Genomic DNA, 24,716 nt, shown 5'->3' on the forward strand with positions numbered 1-24,716 from the left:
GAGCTCCTGCCATGCCAAGTGGTAGGACACTCAGTCACTGAGCTGGCCAAATTAGCTTCATCTACTTTACCAAGACCCATTGCCCTGCCCACATCTCCTGCAAGTAAAGAAAATTTTGCTTCTGCAGGGAGGCACAAATCTATATCCAGAGAGAAAACTGAGGAAAATTACAAATTTAGGTGATTTTCTAAAGTTCTCATGAGGCCTTTACTAGTCATGTGATGCTGTCAACACAGTTCTCAGGCATGGCACATACAAAGTTGGGTTGAAAGGAAATTTGAAGTCCATCTATCTCCACCATCTTCCACAGGAAGGGCCACTTTCCACTACGCCAGGTTACTCAGAGTCCCATCCAGCCTGGCTTTGAAGAATTCCAGAGATGAGGTACCCACTACTACTCAGGGCAACCTGTTCTAGTGCCTCACCATCCTCACAGCTAAGAATTTCTTCCTAAAATCTAATCTAAACTGTCAGTTAAAAAAACCATTATTCCCCCCTGTCCTATCACTCCATGCCCTTGTTAGAAGTCCCTCTCCAGCTCTCTTGTAGGGCCCCCATGGGTACTGGAAGGTGCTCTAAGGTCTCCCTGGAACCTTCTCTTCTCCAAGCTGAACATCCCCAACTCTCTCAGCCTGTCTTCACAGGAGAGGTGCTCCATGACCATCTTTGTGGCCTCCTCTGGACTTCCTCCAACAGGTCCATTTCCTTTCTTTGTGGGGATCCCAGAGCTGGATGCAGCACTGCAGGTGGGGTTTCACCAGAGCAAAGGGTCAGAATCCTCTCCCTCTCCCTGATGGCCATGCAGCTTTGGATGAAGCCTAGGACACATTTGTTTTCTGGGCTGCAAAGGCACAGTGCTGGATCACACCCAGCCTCTCATCCATCAGCACCCCCAAATCCTTCTCCTGAAGGCTGCTCCTCTGCCTAGCCTGTATTTTGCTTGAGATTGCCCCAACACATACAGGACTCAGATGACTCAAGTGTGGGGAGAAGTGATTCAGAATGTCCCAAAAGAGAGAAGGAAATTCTTAAGGTTACCAAATGAGGTCTTGAGAGCAGAAAAGGGATTCCTCTTGCCTCTCTGTAATCTTGCTACACTACAAAAATCTGGTCACTGTGACATGACTGTTTTTTCCATTTCCTTTCATTGTGAAGATTATTGCTGGCAGACTGGGGCAGGGGGTATCCGAGAAGCCAGAGGAATTATATTCCCTTAGTAAAGCAAAAACTCAAGTTTTATCTCGACCTATGTGTCTAACTGTCCCATGGCAAGCTGAAATATGATCGCCTTCATTAAAAAACTGCCCTGTCTGCACAAAGCAAGCATCTTGGCTGCCTCAGAAACCTCTCCAGATGACAGTGCAAAAGTGATATATTACAGAACCAGAGCTGCTTTTGCAGCCAGAAGGGGAATGGATAAAAATTTTGTCTTGTTTTCCTGTCAGTCAGCAGTTCCTTATGATATTGCTCAAAAATCTGTTCTAGTGGTCATGCCCTTTTAATAGTGAAAGGGAAGAGAACAGGGTGCAGCATGCAGGAATTACTTGCAGTTGCAGCCATTACTTGCACCCCAGGACCCCAGTTCTGCTGCTGGGTCCCCACCTGTAGTCTCAGATGCCCTCCTGTATCCCTTCCTGCTCATGCAGACACACCCCAGGCAGCTGTGGATTCCTGAAGAACGGATCAAACTCTCCCGTCTCTGGCACCACAGTAAGGGAAGGCCTTCTGTTCACGGGGCTTCCTCTCTGTTGCCCAGAGCCAAAGAAAGCCAATAACCTCCATCAAGCCAAGAGGATGGGAACAGTGCTTTCTTCCAGCACTAGACAGTATTTGGATCCATGTGTGGGGGAGGAATCCCATTAGCACCCCCTGAAGATGACCTGTGCCATTTTTACCAGGATTTAACACACACTTCAAATGCTGAACACTTGTGACTAGATAGAAGGGAAGCTGCCAAGAGGAACAAGCTGAGCAGTTCCTGGGAGAAGTAACCATGTGGCAACAGGAAGGCAGCAGTGGGCAAATCCGCAGCATAGAGCACAGCTCCAGAAGTGCTCCATCCCTGAAGGCAGCCCATTTTCAGGAAGAGTAGCACAGCAGAACCTGGTGTGAGGAGCCCAGGCTATCCTCATGGCTGGCCACCTCAGCAGAACAGGATACTCACCAGAATGTGGGATGAGGCAGGTGTGGGCTGTGGAGAAGGGAGCAACCGCCTTTGCTGAGTTTTAGAGTGCACAGTGTGAGAAAACAGAGATGTTGGCAGTGGAGAAACATCAACTACACTGAGAGAGGTTTGTAAACATTAGGGGTTGGAAACCCAAGAACTGTGCAAAAGCAACCTCGTCAGGTCATCTGCAGGGAAAAGTTCCTCCTTACCTCGGGCACTAACACAGCCTGCCCTCAACTACCCCAGACAAATCGGCCTGACAATACTGCACAAACAGGAAGGTGAACCCTTCATGTATTGGCTTGCTCCACAACTTCAGCTACACTTTCTGCTTGTTGTCAAAGCATGAACCAGTGATCCAGCCCAACTCCTGACCTCCACATTGATTTACCTGTATTGAAACCTTTAAAAGCATTATTTAAAGCCATTTATATTTAAATCAGATCCAGGGGTTTCTTGAATCAATGAAGACAAAAGCAATCACCAAACAATTAATAATCTCTTATGCATACCGTGGAAATTATGAAGGGGAAATGTAGATTTGCTTCACTCCCTGAAGTGCCCAACTGAGGAATGGTTTTGGCTCCTTGACCACAAGAGTACTCTGGTCACACAGTGTCACCCAAACCAAAGAGGTCAAACGTGGCCTTTTGAAGAGTCAGTGCAGTTCACTGCCTATCAAATGGGAAAATTGCAGTGAAAGCCAAAATAATTACATCACTCTCTCAAAACTTTGTATTACATCACTCCCTCAAAACTTTGTATTTCATTCTGGAAGCAACAATTGCAGCATCCTGATACTCAGGATGCTGAACCTCCATTGCAGTCAGCCAGATAAGCAACCCAATGTGGGAATGTGTTTTATATGAGAAGAAAATCCTAAGTTTGCAGTCTTTACTCACTTCATATATAAAAATATAGATACATTTTCCTACCTATCTCTATCTAAAATGAAATATACCTACCACCCATATTTAAGTGCAATTGCATATTAAAAAGGGCTATTTGAAATGCCATTGTTGGCAGGAGCAGGATTATTTTCTCTCCCTCACTGCCTCTTTCACAGAACATGCACTAAGCTGAATGGAGATCTTCCTTCTCATACAAAAGCAGCAAAACTTCCAGCCTCACAACTATCTGGGACTACATTATTGGAGCAACTCCTGATATAGAAATGCCCAGCAGATGCACAGAACTGCTCCTTAACAGCTCTTGTTCTGTGCCTCTGCAAAGCAGGCGGTGTTTCCCTGCACACTTTAAAAGAAACAGAAGACAAGTCCAATACTATCCAGTGACACCTGGATGCAACAGGTTTCTGGCTGATCAGCATACACACCACAAAACCTCTCCTGCATGTGCTCAGGGTTGTGACACTAATTCAGGGAAATTTTAGTACCCAAATATTAGCAATTAAAATGAGTTTTGGCTTTGCAGAAATAACACATTTAAGTTATGTTTTATTCAGTGGAAGAAAAAAAACACAAACCCGGGCTGTCTCATAGTGCTTCATTAGCTTACAGATTTTGTACTACATTTGTAGTACAGTACATTACATGTACTGTATTTTTGGCTACACAGCTACTGTATTGCAGAGGTTCACACATCATTCTCAATTTTACTTTTTTAATACAAAAGCCCTGGTGCAGCCCAAACTTATCATGAAAAGCCAAAGCATTTTTAAAAAAAGTTGAGGCAACAGAAGTCTTCCCCAAAAGGGCAATGCTCTATTTCAGACAAGAACTCCAAACACACACTCTACATTTTTACCCAAGTACAAATGCCGTATAATAGATTATATTGCCTAGAGAAGCTGTGCATGTTCCATCCCTGGCAGTGTTCAAGGCCAGGCTGGATGGGGTTTTGAGCAACCAGGTCTAGTGGAAGGTGTCCCTATCCATGATGTGAGGCCTGGAATTAAACTTCAAGAACCTTCCAGCCCAAATGATTAATACAAAAGATCTAATGAGCTTACACAAGTTTCTGATCATCCTGAGTGTGTGTGAGAAGCTAGAGAGTAACAGTGGAAAGAATGAAGACAAGCATAGTGAAACCAAGTTTCCTGATAAATGACATCTCCATTTCAGAGCAAATGGGGATGCTAAAGTACCAGCATATACCCCCATAGAGTGCATCCTCAATTTTGATGGGTCCAAAAAGCAGTTCAGAATTATGTCCTAGATAACTGTTACCAAATTATTCAATTTACTGAATTAAACTGAAACTTGAGGGGCAGATGCAGGCAGTATACGTTCTCTGAGATCTACCACAGATCAGATTTTGCAATTCTATTTACTTGCAAGGGAAAGCTACGTCCACTTACTGATACTCAGTGTCTTCTCTGAAAAAGAGGCAGAATATTTGAAATGAGTTACAAGAAGGCCTTTATGCAGACTACTGAAAATGCAACTTCTTTGAGAAGCTAGCTGAATAAATCATATTTCTGCAATCATAACTCATGTAAAAGAAAAATGAGCAGAAACACAGCAGTAGGAGGAATAATACAGGGAACATCTGCAAAAAATGAGATATTCTTCATTATTCCACAGGCAAACAGACATAAGAGATGCCCATCAATTTTTAACAATTTACAAGTGTGTTGTTTCCCACCCATCCATCAGATCCTCCTAAAAGCTTGCAGAAGGCAGTAAGAACAGCAGGAAAAGCAGGACTGCCAGAAGGGGAGCTGGTGGGACACAGCACAAAGTGTGCAGGCTCTTGGTGCCCTCTCCTGGGCATGACAGAAAGATCCTTGTTTAGCCAATTCAGAGCATGGCCACGGAAATGGGGCCTTCAACACCTTAAAGTGATTCCTCAGATGAATCAAAGACACAGGTCAATCAGAGAGAAAGTTCACACACTTCTAGAGAAGTACTCAGCTGTTTAACTCCATTACAATTCCTGACACAGCAGCGTGTTACATCACAACATTGTTTATTATGTAACTTTTTACAATACAAACAAAAATACAGAAATGCAGTATATGAATACAGCTAAATGCAAAATGGTGATGTTTTTCTTGAGGCCATATTTCCATTTCTAGTAAAATAAAGAAAGACTGCACACAGGTAGAAACAGGTTGGTAGTTAACTCCACAATTTTGCCTAGAAATGACCTATAAATGCATTTTCCTGCTACTTACCATAAAACGTAAAAAGGGAGTTAAAGGAAAGATTTACTCACTGGTTCCTACCATATGAAAGAAGCTATATTCTATTTAGGAGGGCCAATATATGGAAAAATATCTAAATTAAATGTTATTACAAAAAATGAAGCAATAATGAGATCCTTCTGGCTAAAGAAGTTACTAAATGAGAATAGCATATATTTAAAGAATCCAAAACATAAAAGGGTTGTTATAAAAAGCTTAGGTGCACTGTAAGCTTACAACTTTTGTTTTTTCCATGTGTCCTTTTAAACAATGGAAGTGTCAAAAATAGGGTCAACTGTGTTAGACTAAATTACATTATTGTATATGCTGCACTGAATGGAATTCTTGTATTATAATAATAGAGAAGCATTGTTTGCATCATATTATGGCAATTTATCCTCACTAAAAACCGTCTAGAGTCCTGCATTTTTTGTAAACTGTCAAACCACCAGAACATGATTGTGCAACAGTAAAATGTTTTCTTTTGCATTAAAATGACACCTGTTAAAAAAAAAAAAGAATGAAAAAAGGTACTTAGAGCTGTTATTTTTCCAAGTACACAACACCCTAGACAATTCAAGGCATCTCATTCTCCATCAAAATTAACAAAAATTTGTCATGCTGTTAAATCCATTACTATGGATACGACTGGTGCAAAATTGGTCAAACGGATCCAACAAACACTGATGTCCAGGCTGGTATATTGGCAACTAATACATAACTGGTGGTCAGAATGATGCATTTAAAATATCTTCCCTTTCTTCTTATTCTTTTCCAAGGTTCTAAAATTCCATTAAAAAAAAAAAGTTTGTTAAATAACACATACATGTTCTGATTTTTTAAAAAAACTATATATACCTTTTAAAAAAGGAATTTTAATAAGGCTTTGCTGGTTACAGCACAATGGATGAAACTTACTAAGTACACAGTAGTTGTACTGTGTGAATCAAGTAATGCAGTTACCACCAGATTTCCCCTCCAAAGGACATTGGGAATTAAACATTTTAATTCTCAAAGCTATAATTCTTCATCCCTCAGAAGTCTGACACAATCTATCAATATAAATATTTATTTTTTTACACAGATATATTTATGTGTGGGTACAATGTTTTTTTGCAGGCTAAAATCTGCTTTAATAATAATTTTCCCATTATTGCTGAAATGTGGTCATTTGTAACTAAAAGCAGCTCAAGATTTTTCTTGGCTTTTAAGTGACACCTCCATAATGGTAAACGACCACGGATGGACCATTACTGTCTCAGAAATTGCCTTTGAGCAGAAAGCTACAGAACTTCCACTGTGAAGTGCAGGACAAGACTCCAATTTACCTGGAAGAATTCTGTTGTTCCAAAATACGTTGTTGAGCCTCCCAGTTCGCTTTCTCGTCCTCAAACTGACGACGCTTTTCCTCCAATTCTTTGTGTTGTGCCTCCAAATTCTTTTTCATTTGCTCATGGCGTCGCTGCAGCTGTAGAAGATTATGAACAGAGTCAGTAGGTGCAGAAAATACAGCAACTTTTAGAACTATATTAATAAATACCAGCAACTGAACTTACTAATGCAAGAAAATTATGTATTCTATTTCTCTTCAGAGAAAGCAGCTGAGATTAAAAAGTGTATCACCAGTAACAGAAACCAAAAGGTTATTAATCTCATAGCTTCACTGTACAGTTAACAGAAAATGCTCCAAATGCTGCCCAATTCACAAACAGGATTTATAAGCAGCTACATTTGGCAAGTAAAAGAAAATTAAAAAATACTTTGGTATTTGATGCAAACATTAAGCAGCAAGTTGCAGAGCATATGAGTATCACTAATGCATAAAAGAGCAGCATCTTTGACTTTGGGGTGAAAAAAAAATTGCTTTCATCCTACAGCGTTAACTACATTGTGTATCTATTTGGAAAAAAAGACTAGGTGGATTAATTTATTCACTAATCAAATGAATTAGTATTATTGAGGAAGCAACTTGTCAACATTCCAAAACAGAATAAGAATTCTCTCCTGCACACTGATGGGACAGACTGACAATCAAATGTATTGTGTGGGAGTATGGAAACTTTTGTCAGGAGAAGTGATTCCTTTTGTGTGGTATAATGGGTTTTTTTGAATTGAGATAATCATAGAATGGTTTGAGTTGGCAGGGACCTTAAAGATCATTTAATTCAAATCCTCCTGCCAAGGGCAGGGACCTGGATGCTCAAAGTCACATCCAGCCTGGCCTTGAACAGGGGATACCCACAATGTCTCTGGACAACCTGTTCCAGTGCCTCACCACTCTCATAATAAAGAACTTTCTCCTATTATCTGATCTAAACCTACATTCTTTCAGTTTAGAGCGATTCCTCTTTCCGATCATTCCATACCCCAGTAAATAGTCCCTCTCCATCTTTCTTGTTGGGTCCCTTCAGTACTGGAAGGCCCCAATTAGGCCACCACACAGCCTCTTCTTTTCCAGGCCTAGCAATTCCAGTTCTCTCAGCCTTCACTCACACGAGTAAAGTGCTCCATCCCTCTAATTGTTTTGGTGGCCTCCTCTGGACTCACTCCAACAGTTCCTTGTCCTTCCTGTGCGCTGGGGGTCCCAAAGCTGGATGTTGCACTGTAGGTAGGGTCTTACCAGAGCAGAGCAGAAGGGCAGAATCCCCTTCCTTGCCCTGATGTCCACACTTCAGAGAAAGTGATATAAAACCTCCTCTTTCCTTACTCTCTCACAAGACCCTGTTTTACACAAACCCTTGAAAACCTATTTCCTTTTACACATTTTACATGGCACTGTCTGTTTCCTACTTTTCTATATTTAGATAAATGTAACAGAAGTTTACCATGAATGGTGAAGATAAAAGAATGTATTGCATGAACATAAAAAACTGGTATGACAAGATACACTCAGTCAAAAAGTCATGAGATAGTACACAAAAACCAGAAATATTTTTGGTTTTTCTGTAACAAGGAGAATGTGGAGGCCAGAAGTATAAAAAAGTGTTCAAAAACATTCCAGACAGAAATTGAGGAAAGGATGAATCAAGTAACTACAAAAGCCATGATCCAGATAAAACATATAGCTTCAAAATTCTCAAGTTGCTGACTGGTGTATCTTACTATTCATATCCCTTTCTATTCAGTTCTCAAAAAAAAAAAAAATCTAGACTGGTTTTTTTTTCCCTCTGATCCAGTATGCCTTGGCACCTCTTACAGTGCCTAGGCTGCCAAGCATTTCAACTACCCTTCCAAGTTTCCTCATTTTACTTCAAATTTGGAGACAAACCTTCTTTAGGAACTTTGACAGTTCTGAACTTCTCTTTTAGGCTTCTTGTGAGAAACTGCTTTCCCAAAACTAAAAAATTACCTGATTTTTTACTTAGGAAGTTTTACTTAAACTTTTATAATAGTCCCTTAAAAATATCACTTTCAGAGCCCCTGGAAGCCTGTGAATAAACAGATTCACTGTGAAGACTTCACCCGGAGATAACAGAAATTAGAGTTAAGTATCCATAAAATTAAGTATCCAAAAAAACCAGAACACTGACAAAAACAAATCCCTGACTCTTCCTTAGCCTAGGAATTCTGATTTTGGTGATGTCCTATAGGCATTATGTCCAATTCCTGAAATGCTTTTTCAATACACACAACAAATGATCATTATTGCATTAGCTTATGTAAGCCATGAAAGTCTCAAGAACTTTTAAAATCACATGGAAGAATAAGCACAAAATACACCAAAGAAAAGGGAGCAGAAGACAGTAAGGAAGTTAAGGCATATTTTAACATGCTATGCCTGAAAATAAAAATAAAATGCATGTGAACATTAAAATTACATTTTAAGTTTAGGCTTATACCATTTCAGCGAAGACAACAAGCTGAGAAAGAAGAATGGTGTTGTCTTGACACATACAAACCAACTATGGAATCAATTATGTTGCAGAGTCTTGGCAAGAAGTCCCATCTCTACACTTGTTGAGCCCCAAGTTATATTGGTGTTTAAAACATTTTGATTACCTCAGCTTCAGAGTCCTTCAGCTTCTGGACTTTTTCTTTGACTTTCATCTCAAACACCTGTTCCATTTCCATTTCCATTTTTTTCATTTTGGCTACATGCTCCCTCCTTTCCTCCTCCATCTGTGCCAACGGGCTCCTGCCATAAATCCAGAAGAAGCAGTTAGCTAGTAAGAACTTTTTTCCCTGTCTGTTACATTAGGGCATCTGGAAAAGGCAAGATAAAAATGCTGAAGCAGTAAGATAAACACATCGCTGTAGGCACTGCTAGCTTAAATTCAATTTGCATTATTATATTAACTGTTTAGATAAGCTTTACTGAAAAAAGATATTTCACACAACGTCTTTTTCTCCCCCACAATTGATTTACACTACATTTAGGTTAACAGAAACTCTTGATTTTCTATCTGTAGAACCACCTGGTCATGGGAAGAGAAGAAACCAATGTTATAACAAGGAAAAGAAAATTAGCACCTTCCAAGTGATCCTTCAGGCAACTTTTTCTTTCCCATAATTCAAATATATAAAAAAAATTTAATGGACATAATAAGAAAATTAGGAGCACTGCAGACTAAAGTCCTATTTTCTCTCTAAATCTTCATTGTTCCCAAGGCAGCCCAAGAGACATTTAACATTACAACTGTGTTGAATGCTCTGGTCATAGTTTTAAAGGGAGATCACCTTCAAAAAAAAGGTTTGGGGAACTGAACATCAGTATTTCAAAGTATTTGTTAGAAAGTTTTTCTTTAGAAAGCTATTAACAGGCGTAACATATAAAAATAATGTACATTATTTTTAATTTTTCCATATCCTGTATGATATACTTTCCTGGATTGTACTTAATTTTCAAAGCTGAATAAGCCTCCTATCCATGTTATGTGATATGGGTTTTAAATACAAAGTTTCACTGTAAATATCTAATAAAACAGGATGATTGACATCTAGTGATGATTGCTATAGAGTTTTGTTAAGACTCTGCTGTTCCACAAAGAGCACTCAAACCCACTGGCCTCTGGTTTCAGTTTTGAATATCTGTGGCTTAAAAGGACAAAATTTTAGCTATTGTGTTGGCAAAAATGAAGGATTGATTATATTTGGAATCATTACAATCAATCAGCAGAGGATATCTAATGCATATATTGAACTGAATCTGAATTAATAGCTGCAACACTTGGATTTGTCAGTAAAATGATGCAGAATATATAGAACTGAAATTGATCATCAGATTACTTTTTACTTTAGTTCTTCAGAAGGTCAACTACTAGCAATCTTTTACAAGGAAAAAATTAATGGTTAAACACAGGTGAGGTACAATAATGCACAAAAATACTAAGGAGGTGAAAGAAGGTGAGTAGCAGTACTTGTGGAAGCTAAGCAGCTGTCAAAACAAGACTTTTTTTCTAGAGATGTAAAGTTCTCAAATGAATCTGCTCTTCAAAAATTAATTGCAAAGTAGAATAAATATCGAGCAATCATTGCTGCAGTTTTGACTTGAAAGGGGTGCAGAACTGTCTTTTGATTGAAAACTGAGTAATCCAATGGGGATGCCATGCAAGCTGTATTTGAGAAAGTGGTAAGAATCAGTCTGCACAGAAAATCTGAAGAACTGACAAGCGAGCATTTACAGCTGAGAGCTTTACAACATAGGTCACAACTGGTTTGCTGGGTCCTAAGTATGTGACACAGATAAAAGCACATCAGCCTGTATCTCAGGACAAAATTATATAAGGGATTTAAACAAAACCAAACAAAAAAACCACACACACATACACAAAAAAAAAAAGAGAGCCGAAGGGAAAAAAAATCCACAAACCACTAAACAAAGATGTAAAACATTTAATTGATTTCAGAGGACATGCTCTAGTAACAGTCCTCTAAGTTATTCTGCAAAAATTAAAAATTATTCTAGATATGTGCAAAGTAGAATCTCTGCAAGCAGGTAATAAGATAAAATCATGGTCAGAAATTATTGAAGTTACTAAATCCCCAATTCAATGATGAATTGTAAATTTACAGGTAAGACTAAAAATTCCACTAATTCTTTATAAGCATCTATATAAAGATGACTGAGCCATGGATAGAAACTGGGGTAATTCCATAATTTATGTGCTTCTACTGATTTTTGAAATTTGACCAAATTTGACTTGAATCTTAGCCAAAAGGTTTCTAAAGAGTATGGGTTTTTAGACAGGTACTTGTCACTGTAAACATTTATAAATCCCTAAAGTTTACAGTAGCACAGCTTTAGGAAAAAAAACCCAAACCAAATGCTAGTGGAAAAAACAACGCTAAGAGTGGGATACCAGGGAACTGTTTTAACTTTGAAACATCAGACATCAAAGTGAAATCCTTTTTGTGTTTATAGAATTTTTGTCTTAAGATTTTTGGAAAAATTTAAATGACCACTTACATGCCTTCAACTGTGTCAAATCTAAAAAACAAAAAATACAGAGGCTTAGCTTAGCATGCTTAAATAAAACCACAAAACCAAAAAGCAATAATTAAAAAAGTAAATTCAGTATTATTAGATTCCTAACAATTTTGCTCCCCCAAAAGCAAATTTTTCACACTAAAAGGAAAAATTGTTAGTTAAAGCTTGTTATATTTATTTCAAATTCAGTTAGTTGATCTCTACTGTCATGTCAACATTAACACGGTTTGATGTGCAGATGCTTTCAGGAATAGTTTTCCTACAACATCTATGCTTTTTAAAAGATTTCAAGTATTTTAGTGCCATGAACCACCACTTGCTCTAAACAAGTTTTCAGAAACCACTGCCACCTGGAGGCTTCTCTCCTCGTTTCGCATTTGTCAGCTAGCAGAGGCCAGTGTACTGAATGCCCAGGAATGCTGTGACGCTGCAGCAGGAGCACTCGGCTCCCGCGGCCAGCAGAGGTCTCAGCGGCCGCAGCGTCACCTCCCCGGGCTGCGGATGCTGCAGCCAGCGTGCCTCGGCTCGGAAAACGGGCTGGAAACAGGCTCTGATCTCACCATCCCCTCACAGGGGCTGCACGGCATCGCAGCCGCTTCACAGAGCTCGCCAAGAGTACAGGCAAAGGAGCTCGAAGTGGGCCGGGCTTAACACTCAGAGGGACTCGAGCATTGTGCATTTTATTACCCTGGATCGATGATGGATAACACTCATCTTTACGACATACAATATGACTTTCAATAAAAATAAGATTTTACTTTTGATTTCACTACAGATAGAACCTTCATATAGCAAACCAAAAAGACTTCTCAAATTACAACTTCTGAATTTCAGAGCACATGCCCATTTTCTCACATGTCACATAGTACACATGTGAAATTGCAATTACCACACCATTTAGAGACAAGTTATCTACTTATGTGAAGACTATCTTGACATTTTATTTTTTAATGGTTAGGATGATACTGAAAATTTAAAAAACAGACTAAACCTTAAATACAAAAAACAAAGCTCCATAACCATGGAAAATATGTGCTTTGGATTGCTCCTAAGTTAACAAGTTACTTACAGAACAGTCAAGTTTCACCAAATCAGAGTTAAGATTAATAACTGAACAGAAAAATGTTTCAATTCATCTACACAGTGCTATTAAAATTTGTAGTACATATTTGTCTTCACATAGCATTTTTGTCTTAAGAAATATGTTAACAGCTGCATGAAAAACTGAGATCTACTAGGATCATAAAAATACAGCTGTTGTAAACGTACAAAAGGTCAATCCAGCCTCCAACAGCTGCCAGCAGGAGACACTTTTGGAAAAGTACAAGCACCACTGCATGTCTCCTGGTATGTCTGCCTCCCAGTCTCTCAAAACCCAGCAGCTTAGGAGTTTCCAGAGCCAGGGGTGTATCTGTGTTTAACCATAGGCTTGTAACACCACCAGACAGCATCAGAGCCTGTCTCCATTCTCACAGACACAGGATCTGTCTCCCATGCAAGAACCGATATTGCCCCAGTTTGAGACACACACCTCTTTCAAAAGGCCAGCAGGCAAGCATGAAATTCCTAAGGGGAGGCACAGATAAACTGTTAATATCTGTTCCTCCCCCTCAGTTTCCAGGAGGCACATGGTTATTAGGAACTTGAAACTGCTTCAACTACACTAGATTAAAAAACCAAAAGCTACAAAAACACACTGAAGCAAAAAAAAGCATGTTATAACTTAAAAAAAAAAAAAAAAAAAGAAAAAGAAAAAAAAAGCTGCAACCCAACATATGGCTAAGGTAAAATGACAAAAATAGCATCAGCTGCTTCATAACCAGCATGTGCATTCAAGAATTTCATGTATTTTTCATGTATTTACTTATTAAGTCACCCTATGTTCTGGGGAACAAACTCTTCCAAAATATTCAAAACAGTCTTTGTAAGCTTGCCATAGATTTTGCCATCTTTCAGATGGCTGAGTCAAACTGCAATTATTTACTCATTCTGTTGAACTTAAAAAAAACCCCTGATAGCAAAGAGCACCTATTGTATTTACTCATCTCTGGGCTGCAGTACTGCAGTGTTCCAAGCAACAGATTTCCAAAGAAGAAAATAGTTCCAGAAGGCACATTCACCTGGAAATATTCAGGTGGGACAGCAAAGTGACCTTAAGTGGCAGAAGATGCAGAGTGAGCATGCCTCAGAAAGCAAAGTTATTCCAGACCCTCGTAGTGTAGGTTCTGGCTCAAGAAGAAGTATCAGGAATGCTATCAGAAACTGAGTAGGGCTGGAGGGGTGAATGAAGGTCACAAAGTTTTGAAACCTACTCATAGATCTATTTTTGCATAAAATAACATCTTATTGTGTCTGCAATATGGGAATAAAAAATAACTTTAAACAGTCAGTCTCATTATTTTTAAGAATGCAGAATAACCAGTCCTTACACGGATGAGGTAACAGACTGAGCCGGTAGGTGCAGACTAACACAAATCTAAGCAGGCACAAAACAAAAATAGTCAAAGTGCTGTCACTAAAATTCAGATGTTCCAAAATCTAAGGAAAACATACTAAGATTTTGGAAGGTATATAAGAAATTCCAGTATTTAACAACACAGACAGAAAAATGTAAACAACTTCCTTTGATATCCCAAATTGATATTTCAGTATGGGGAAAAAAAAGGTCACTTTTCAGTGCAGTCATAGCAAACAATAGTACAGTAAAAAGCACAGTAATAGCAAGTTAGAAGTCCTGGAGAAAATGCAGAATTTTCTCTTCTGCACTGCTATTACTACATTTTCACCTGACAGACTTGCTGTGTGCACTCAGAAGCCTTGAGATACGAGTCAGGGATACCACAATGGCAAGAGACATGACAGTGAGAAAAAGCAACCACAATGTTATGGACACATATATTTGAAAAGTAATATTTTTAAGACTTGACCTCATTAGAAACTCTACTTAAATGCAAGTACACTTCTGAAGAGATGCTATAACTGACACAAACTATTACATTTTTTGTCAGTGCCGAGCAGGGAAGTCTCATGTAGACTCACACTTGATGAAACTAAATCACGTCTACTTAAATCATTCCCTCACAACTTTCAAAGCATTAAGAGAGTGTAGAATACACATTTCTTTAGTGAAAAATGACTTTGTAGCTGCCATACTGGTGCAAATAGCAGGTATTTCCAACTGATTTCAGGCATCTTTTCCAGGAAGAACAGCTGTAACTTTGCATACCATTAGTTGCAAATAATAGTACCCTTTATTTTCATTGAGTAATTTGTATTTAAATATAGTACAAAGTAAGAGTACAGTTAACTATTAATTATTTAATCACCAACTACTGTTGATGCAGTTACTACATGCAGAGCAGGATATTTGACGGTAGCTATTCTCAAATAGCATATACAATTCAGAATACTGTGGAGCCTACTTTTAAATCTTTCAATAACTTTTTCAGGTTGGCAAATAATCTCTTGTCAGAGGTAATAAAAATGACATACCTGAATTTGAAAAATCAGTTACAAAAGCCCCCAAACACAGCATTGCAACTCCCTTCTCACAAAAGATAATGATGTTGCAATAATTCCCCTGCCGTGATAAGCAGCCATAGGAGTAGCCAGAGCAGCATTTCAAAGATGACAGTAGCAGATCTGCTTTTTCAGACTTTCTAAACAAATATTAACCCATTCTTCTCAAAAATATCCCTGGCACAGAATACTGGTCATTCATGCAGAAGAACCAATAATTTCACAAATAACATATAAACTAAAATAGAAACTAATGCACAAAAACTTTGCAGTACCAGTGAAATAAAACTCTGAGTAAATGTCCCAATTCTCTTCAAAACTGAATCCATTATTTAATATGTTCAGTGAAACTAGTGTAAACCTTAGTGAAAAAGGAAAAAAAAACAAATTACAAGTAAACCAGAGGCATATAGTTTCAGACACAGCAAAGGGACGACTGAAGGCTATATACATACAAATCTACCAGCACCTCTGCCCCAAAAGCCCCAAACCAAAAATACCACAACACAGTCACAAAACCAGTAAAGCAAACAAAAGGAGAGTAAAAAGATTAAAATGCAGTACATCCTTAAAAGGAACTTACTTTGTTAGCTGCCCTTTATTTTTGTTATTGTCAACACCGTTGTATGTAACAGCTGCCAGTTTTCTGCTTCTGTAGTTCTCATAATGTACATTGTTAGTGACATCCTTCAGGTCCTGCATATGAGTTCTGTCAATAAGTGTAAACAAAACACTTTCTGAAAGATCAGTCCCTGCTCATTTTGCAGATTGACTTGAATTAAATTATATCCCTCCATTAATGTCCTATTCCCCAGTGTGTTACTACTCTACCATTTAAATTGGAGCTGTCAAGAGAGCAAAGGCACAGAAATACCAGATTATTTTGCATCAAACGATCTAAAGCTTGCAATATTCCAAACACTAACTTACAGGACCAGTCTTTGGAAAGTTTGAGTTCAGTGGATAAACTTGCAGGTATTTGATAGGCAGATAAGAAAACTGTGTATTACTACTGTAGTAGGTGAGAAAAAGTATGTCAGGCAAGAAACAACAAGCCAAAACTTCCCAGTTCCTAGCTTTTAATTCTACAAGAGCTAAACATTAAGTTCAAGACTAAGCTAAAAGCATTCACTTCTTTTCACAATTTTCTATTGTCAGCCTGGAGAAAAGCCAAGCTTAGGAATCAAACTAACAGTATTTACAGCAGATGTAACCTAGTGGGCTGCTGGGAGCACAGGACTCAGCACCTAATACGACAGCACAGGCAGTCATGCTTTAGGTAAATTTTCAGTGCTAAAGTTTTTAGAAAATGCCTACAACTAAGTACACATCAGACTAACAGGTTTCTACAGACTAGTAACAAGAAAGAGAACAAGTAATCGCTAAAAATTCACTACCAACACCACTTCTTGCTAAGCTAAATATGTGGTTAAACAAGTTATCATAAAATGCAAGATAACTGTTTACAATTAAAAATAAGGGAATTCACATGAACTCACTATCTCAAATTCTTTTTTCTCCAGTATATGACTTCCTAATCCCTCAGGCATACCAGAAAACTTAATGTTACCTGTCAGTTACTTACCTTATCAACATGTTCCTCAGAATTGTGAAGTCACAGTGTTCGCCATTTTCAACTGCAAGAAGAAGTAAGCTTTTGTTGAGATGTCAACCAAAATCTGTGCCTTACACAGAGGTAAGACGTCACCCATCTACATTCATTCCAACAACAAATTACTCCCACAGCCTTTACTTACTCAAACAACATGTGTGTCAACAGAAGGAAAGCATTAACGTAACTATATTAATGTGTCTTACTAGCAGAGTTCCTATGCTCCCCTAAGCCATACTGGCAAACTGTACTCTGAGTCAGTGCAGCAGAATAAGCTACCACAACAGAAGCACAGTTTTGCCAGTTTAACTGTTTGATCCTTTGGCTGCCTGCTAGCACAGTTGTGTAAGGATCAGACACTAAGCGAAGACTTCAGTCTAGCTCCAGCTATATCCAATACCCGTTAAAAGACGGACTCAACCTGTTTGTCCCTGCCCAGTAAGTTGCAGAAGTCTTCCTTTTAATATGGATTTAGTTCTTTATTAATGAAGCAAAGAAAGACTGTGCACTGAACTTGATGAACCCATCTACAGTTCAAGAGAGAACTGGCAGCTGTCATTAGATGCCACCTATTCCACTGTGCTTATCACCCCACTAAAGTAGGAGAGGCTGATGCTGTGAGTGGCATTTCCCTGTGAGATCATGAAATGACACTGGAGAAAAATGCACACTCCAGAACTCTCCGATGCGCAGACAGAGAGGGCAACACACAAAGCTCTTAGCGCACACAAAAGAAAGGCACCGGGCAGGTTCCAATGTGCCTCTGAAGTAAAGACAGACATTTTCACAGCAAGGAGGGAAAAAAACAGGATGAAGGAAGAAAAATAGTCCAAGTAAATTCTGTGAATCCTACAGAAAAATGCAGAACATGGCCACTTTGTGTGCTCATTCTTGTATCTGCACTCCTGCATTATTTTATCCATGGTTTTACACAGAATGGTAAATTCCACTCAGATGGTACATGAAGTCATACTCTCAAAAAAGCATCATCTCTGTCCTTAGCTGACAGACTGAAAGCCACTCCAAGAGGTTCCTTTTAGTTAGGCTAGCTTTTCCCTTCCAAAAGTCATACAATCATGAACATGAAAACCGTTCAGATTTTTTTTTTAAATAAAGAAAAGCAGCACCATTTTGCACATCTCCAAATGCCAACAGAAGAGCCTGAAATAAAGCTTCATCTTCTCTGATGCAGCTGGTTTTTACTTTCTGCCAAACCTCATTTCCTGCCAGACATGCACTTCAAAGTGTTACAGCATTCCTTTCTAAAGTATTGGTCCATACACTGCTTGTTGGCTGGGGTTTGTTTTTTTTTGTCTGTTTTACACTGCATCCAATTTATAGTCCAATGCCCTTGGAAGGCAGAAATAGTGAAGGAAAAATTATTCTCTTTATTCAATACATGCACACCAAAGGAAAAAACTCAATGCTCATGGAAAATCAGTCTAATAGTGACTTCTTTACTACAGAGCGTGGTGCAACTCATGCCATTTGGCATTTGAAATATATGAATGGCATTAAAGCGCAAGAAATGGCTGCCAGAAGAACATCCAGTTATCTTCCAAGTCTCTGTAGCAGCAGAAAGCAAGTTTTAAACACATTTTTAAAAACCTTTAAAAATTGAAAAGTACTCTATTTATTTCTGGGTACCTTTCTGTTGCTAAACCCCAGCACTGCAATGTTAGACTCAGATGTTTTGGAAAAATTTGCATTTATGACAATTGAACTGATCAAATTAGTGTTTATAATGTGAATGCTCTAGAAATAAGAATTTAATACAGAGTTTTTAGATAAAGAAGGTAAAAAAGCTAGAAAACAACTGTAATTTAAGCCACATCATTACCTGCAATAAATTATTACAGGTTTTACAATTTCTTACTGAGGCTTCAACAGAAATCTGCTTGCAAAGTTACATGTTGCCGTAATCTTTACCTTGTTCCAATATTGTCAGAATAATATGGTATATTCAATTAATTTCTAGACCAAAGACCATTCAAATTAAGCATTTCAAACATTTCAAATACAGACTCACGTCTAGTAAGTTTTAAATGGATTAAAAAAAAAATCACAAGAAAGCCTTACCTTCTGCAACACCCCATGGGTACTGCCTTCCTCTAACTCTCTTGCCATTGACTTCAATGATCGTATTACTACCTACCACAGCAAGAGGTAAACGGTCCTACAAGATAAAGTATGACTTTAAAAATCAAAATCTGCTGCCAGAAGATACTGAAAGCATGCCCATGTATCAACTTGACATAAGCTAGGTCAGTGCTGTAGCCCTGCAATGCAGCTAAGCCAAAAGTGCAAGAATAATGATGTTTATTGACCTCTGCCCAGTTTAATGACTTGTATATACACACACTCCTTCTGAATTCCTTATGCTGCTGGATTCTGCAAATATAGTTAAGGAACAGACATTAATGTTACTCAGTAAACTAAGCAAGAGGCAAACCATTTCCTATTTACTCAACTGTACAATTATTTACCAAGTCACATACCCACTGGCTACAAGGGCTGTTACTTTGACTGGATCTTGTACCCAGTTTTCAAAGGTTTGGCAAAGAACTACGTCAAGTTCTTGTTTTCAGCTGAACCAAGAATGCCTCCAATGTAACAAGCAACAAAGGAGCCAAAAGCAGCTTCAAGGGGCAGAAAGGGACAGAGTACAAAGCCCAGTATTTTTCAATTTTGTCTTTGCTTTTATTCTGCTCCTCTCTTGGCTTAGTCCCAGAATATCTTCCATTTTTTGTCCTATTTGTGTTGATCTATCCTAGGAGATTTCCTCAGTAACAAAAAAAATTAAAAGCTCTTAGAAGCTGTTACAGCTATTGAACAAACAGAAGCAAGGCTCAAGAAACATACACAACATGGACTCCAACATGAAAGGACAAACTGAAAACATGAGTAAACTAAGAAAAAGCCTTTCAATAGCCTGACAGTCCTTTTGATTTTCTTTAGTCATTTATCTCCATTAAGGTCTTTAAGGTTTCAGTATATCAATCAGCCTGAGAGCTATTAGCAGTAATGCATATACTTCATGCCACTGCACACCTCTGTCTGAAAGACAACCATTGCCTCCTTCAAAGCTCAGAATCAATAATAATAATAATAATAATAATAATAATAACAATAACAATAACAATAACAATAACAATAATAATAATAATAATATAAAAGGTGGTAGGCAGTAGAGGGTGTATAAGGATGAATTTTCAAAAGTGATCTTTAAGAGTTCATTAATGAGCATGTGATCTAGTGCTCTCATTCTGAATTTCAGCCTTTGAGGGATTTAGACAGATGACTTAATAATGTCATTCATTGCTTCTGATAAGGAATGCTGACCCTTAGGACAGCTTTACATCTGATTTCTATCTTCTGAACATTTTGGTGAGCTCTTCATTAATGACAGAATGCTTTTCAAACTCAATCCCCCCTTGCCCCTCCATAAACACATTTTCAAAAGAAAGTAAGTTTACCTTTATCTTTTTAACAATCTTATTTTCTTCTTCATCATCCGTTTCTGGAAATTCATATATTTTAATTTTGTGTTCTTGGATTTCTTTCATTATCTAGACAGAAAATTATTATTTGTTTGAGGATTTCATACTTTATAACAGCCTGACTTTTTTTGCTGCAGTCTGATTCTCCTCCTTTTGTTAAATAAGTAAAATCTTTTGATTAAGGTGACTTAAATTATAACATAAAACTTGCACATATTTAACACCTTAGGTGACCCCCAAAGGGTTCACAGTATGACCATGTCTCCTTAGACAAGAGAAGACACAATCAGAGCTAGAGCCTCCCAGCTACCAGAATATTAACCACAAATACAAGACAGTAAAAATTAAGACCAGTTTTCTACAACAGGACAAACAAGAGGTTTACTCTAATGGGAATTCTACCTGCATAGAAATAGGTGTAAAACCAAATACAACCAATTGTCAGACACGTCTTGCAATGGGGTCCCTTACAAAAAACTGATATTTCAATAGATAATTGCAGGGACACTTTATCCCTTTGAGTTCCCACAATGGCTACTGCTGTCACTCCTTTTCTGTTTCTAGCATACCTGAGCATCAGTTGCTTGAAGCAGGATCACCTGCCCATTTTAATACAGCTTGTGACTGATGGACTAACTGTAGCAGTTAGTAGTGTTGAAAAACATTTGCAAGCAATAATGAAAATCTAAAAATAACTGAGAGCGTCACCAAAAAAGCGGCTATCCTGTTTTGATGCTCTATTTGTCTGAAGGGTATTTTTAAAAACAAGCTGATTAGTTTTGCAGAATTTTGGGACGGAAAAATATTGGACCATTTAGCTGACAGCTGTACTGCAGAGCCCTGGGGAATATTTCTGGCACACAGGTTTGAAGTCTTAAGAGAAGTTAAGTTTCCAAATCATGCAAGGACTTATTTTCAAAGTTTGGTTTGGGAAAGTCTCCACTATTTAACATCCACTCATTGATAAGGCTGCATAAATATTTAGAAATATTCTGTGTTCTACCATTTTCCTTCCATTTTGTAATCTAATTTTTAATCTTATCTAATTAAACCAAGAATTTTACACATAACACCTCTTAATGCTACCTTCTTTTCAGAACTCTGTGTTCTTCTAAACTAGAACTGGACAGAGTTCGATAAAACAAACTTTATATCTGTCTTGTTCTGGGTCCTCCTTGTCCTCTTCACACGATACTACAAAGCTTAACTGTTCTACTCTGATCGTGTAGCTGAAAATAAAACATAAACCACTTGTAGACACTCACAGCAAATATATTTTACAAATATAAAGACATTATATCAGTTGTATCAATGTTAGGTTTATCTCACCCTCTTTAAAATGCATTACCACACCCAACACTGAACAGGCTTACTGATTCTCATCTAACATCTGAGGTATCTTTAATAATTACAGTGTATCAACATGGAAGTGCACAGCACAGTGCAATCAGTAACACTGTGATACTGTAGAATACCTTCTTTTTTTTCACACACTTCTGTTTGGCACCTAAATCTTGAAAGCTTCTTTCCTCCCTTACTGATTTTTATCTCAGCAGTGAATTATTTCACTTGCCAAGAAACATACTATACTTAAAAACATCTTCCCCTAAGGACAGAAACAAGATTATTTCACCAAGAATTATAATTAAATCTAGAGATATAAATTACTTAGCTTTGCTGTCTCAAGTTATTGCTTCAGGGTTTAAGCTTTGCATGTAAGTTAAATCTCACCATTTCCACAGGGATCAACTTACTCAATTATCCTATGTTGTAAATATTAATTTTTCAACTCACCTGTTTTTTAAATTGTTGGCATTCCTCAGGTGTAAGTGTATCTGCTTTGGCAATAAGTGGAATGATATTCACTTTTTCATGCAGGCGCTTCATAAACTCTATATCCAAAGGCTTAAGTCTGAAACACAGCATTAGAGCTTTGCAATTTATATTAATTAAATAAGATTGTACAAATGATGAGATTTGTTCTGACAACTAATCTTAAGACACTGATTTATGAGTGACAGATGACCCAAAATGAAAAGGCTACCTGCAATTATTACAGGAAATCCCCTAGATTGTATAACACAAGAAGAATAAGTGGTAAATTAATATTACTAGTAGTCATGAGTCTTCTGCTGAAAGTACACTCATTTAAGCAAGAGATCGAGAACTCTCCTATGAAGGTAGTAAAGTCTGTGTTATTAGCTGGAAGATAATACCACTTAAAGCCTGACTGGTAAGAGCTCACAGTTGTGAATTATGCTCAGTTCACACATACAGTTACAGATTCTGAAAGCCATGTCTCAGTATGCTTTTTCTGGAGAGTGAGGTAGAAGACCTTTTAAGACCTTAAGATTTCTGAAGTTGGTAACTTCTGTAGCCTATGTACAAATGAATTAGAAATATCTCATCTCTGAACTGGTATGTAAAACAAGAAGACAGTTATGAATGGATGACAGTGACAAAAACTAAACCATCATGTGGGTATAGGGTGGCTGTGTAGTGTCTGTGGATCAAAGTGGTCAGTATTTCCTGTTTCCAGAAGTAAAACTAGAGAGGTTTCGATGCATTAATGAGAACAAGTATAGTCAGGCTTAAAGGATTCACTTAGAGGATTTAATAAGATTATTCTTCATCTAAAACAAATTAGTATTAGGAACATTAAAACCAGATTCATTTGGTACTGAAATTTCAGAAAACCATACATAAAAGAATGACGAAAATGTTAAAGAATACATGTTTAACTTCATTGTAACATTTTCTACCTGTCACTGATTTGACTAGTTCTCACCATGTGTCCATTAAATAGCTAACATTAAAGTACATCTATATTATAAGCACTTTTTAGGTTATCCATTCACCTTACTATACCTTCCCTCTACTTGCTTCAAAAAGCTACCTAGGGCAGCAACACTGGGTGGAAGAGCAGCTGCCAAAGCAGAGTTGTTCACAAGGTCTCTTCACCTAAGCTCTTGAGAGTTGATAGTGGAGGCTGGATCAGGAAAGCTTTACATAAAGATACCAAACTTTCAGAAAGACAGTGAATTCCATCATCACCCCATCTCACTTACCTGGAAGGGTTTCTCCTGCCCCTCCACTCTCTCCCCTTACTTCCACAGAAACCCATTCAATAATTTCAGGTGTTTATAGGAATACTAGCTAAGAATGGTGGGATGCATTAAATGGAAGGACTTTAACTGTTGGGTTTTCTTGATTTCTAAATTTCTAAAGCAGGCTTTTACAAATGTATTAAATGGACAAGTAATTTCACCTACAAGTGGTTTAATTCAATGTAAATATAATCACGCTTTAGGAGTGAAGAGGACACTACTTGGTGGGTTAGATGTGCTGCTGTCTGCACAGGAAATGGGAGCAAAGACTGCATCACCACAAAAACCAGGTAGGAAGTGAGCTCTGTCCTTTCAGAGGGGAGCATCTTAAAAGAGGAAATGAATGCTAAAAGCAGCACCAATTTTCTTCATTAACTTCCTTACTCAGATGACAATTCTAAGTATTTATTCCAGGAATTGAAAAACAGTATGCAAACCTAGCATAATTTTACACCTTCTTCTCCCCTAAAAATAACATGAAATATCTGTACAAGAAATATACTTTTACAGCTTTTAGCCTCTCAAACTGAGTGACCAAATCTTAATTCATCAGAAACATTTCTTTTTCCTTACAAACAATTCATACCTTCCCGCTGATTCAGGAAGTTCTAACAGACATGGGAGTGTGGAGGGAAGACATTTTTTGAAGAATCTGAAAATTAGCTCAGAAATGACTGACAAGGAATCATCTTCCCTTTATTTAAATTACATTTTGGATTTTGCACACTAGTAAAACAGTATGTCAAGAATTCAAGTATTTGCATTTGAAACTGACATGTATGTTGAGCAAAACTGGCATTACAAAGGTCCCTGTTGAACAACAACAAAATGCTTAATAAAGGCAAGTCTACACAAGAAAAACTCCACCCTCTGACATTTCTTTCCATATTTGGAAGTATCTGTAAAGTTCAAAATTATTAGACCCATTCCAATTCTAGCTACAGAAGCTAAGTATAATAGCTGGCATTTTTTACTGCCTGAGGAATACTCTTTAAATGCCTTCATCACTCTTTTCAACAGGTTTTACTACTTTTGACCTACACAATAGAATAGGCTTATACTTATCTTTGCCTCCTTCTGGTTTTGAAGGTTTAACTCAAGAGTCTCTGACAAATTTAATCATGATACCATGATAAAAAGATACATAACCAATTCCAGATAGTTAATCTGTACCTAATACACCCTAGAAATGCAGTTCTCCCTGTCTACCACTAGATAGAAGTCTGATCAAGTAAA

General features: G+C 37.8%; 1 protein-coding gene across 1 annotated transcript in view; it reads right to left on the reverse strand.

Moving 5' to 3' along the window:
• Positions 1-5,079: 5,079 nt before the first annotated feature.
• SEPTIN7 (septin 7) overlaps positions 5,080-24,716 on the reverse strand; it is a gene marked incomplete at its 5' end in the record, with an annotated part of 64,144 nt that continues 44,507 nt past the window's right edge. The window contains 9 exons of the mRNA XM_063390218.1: positions 5,080-6,097; positions 6,644-6,783; positions 9,315-9,450; positions 11,722-11,742; positions 15,845-15,970; positions 16,847-16,898; positions 18,953-19,049; positions 20,350-20,442; positions 22,168-22,285. Coding sequence (XP_063246288.1) covers positions 6,058-6,097; positions 6,644-6,783; positions 9,315-9,450; positions 11,722-11,742; positions 15,845-15,970; positions 16,847-16,898; positions 18,953-19,049; positions 20,350-20,442; positions 22,168-22,285 — 823 coding nt within the window. The remainder of the gene's footprint in view (positions 6,098-6,643; positions 6,784-9,314; positions 9,451-11,721; positions 11,743-15,844; positions 15,971-16,846; positions 16,899-18,952; positions 19,050-20,349; positions 20,443-22,167; positions 22,286-24,716) is intronic.

The sequence above is a fragment of the Prinia subflava genome, chromosome 1, assembly GCF_021018805.1.
Source record: "Prinia subflava isolate CZ2003 ecotype Zambia chromosome 1, Cam_Psub_1.2, whole genome shotgun sequence".
Lineage (NCBI taxonomy): Eukaryota > Metazoa > Chordata > Aves > Passeriformes > Cisticolidae > Prinia > Prinia subflava.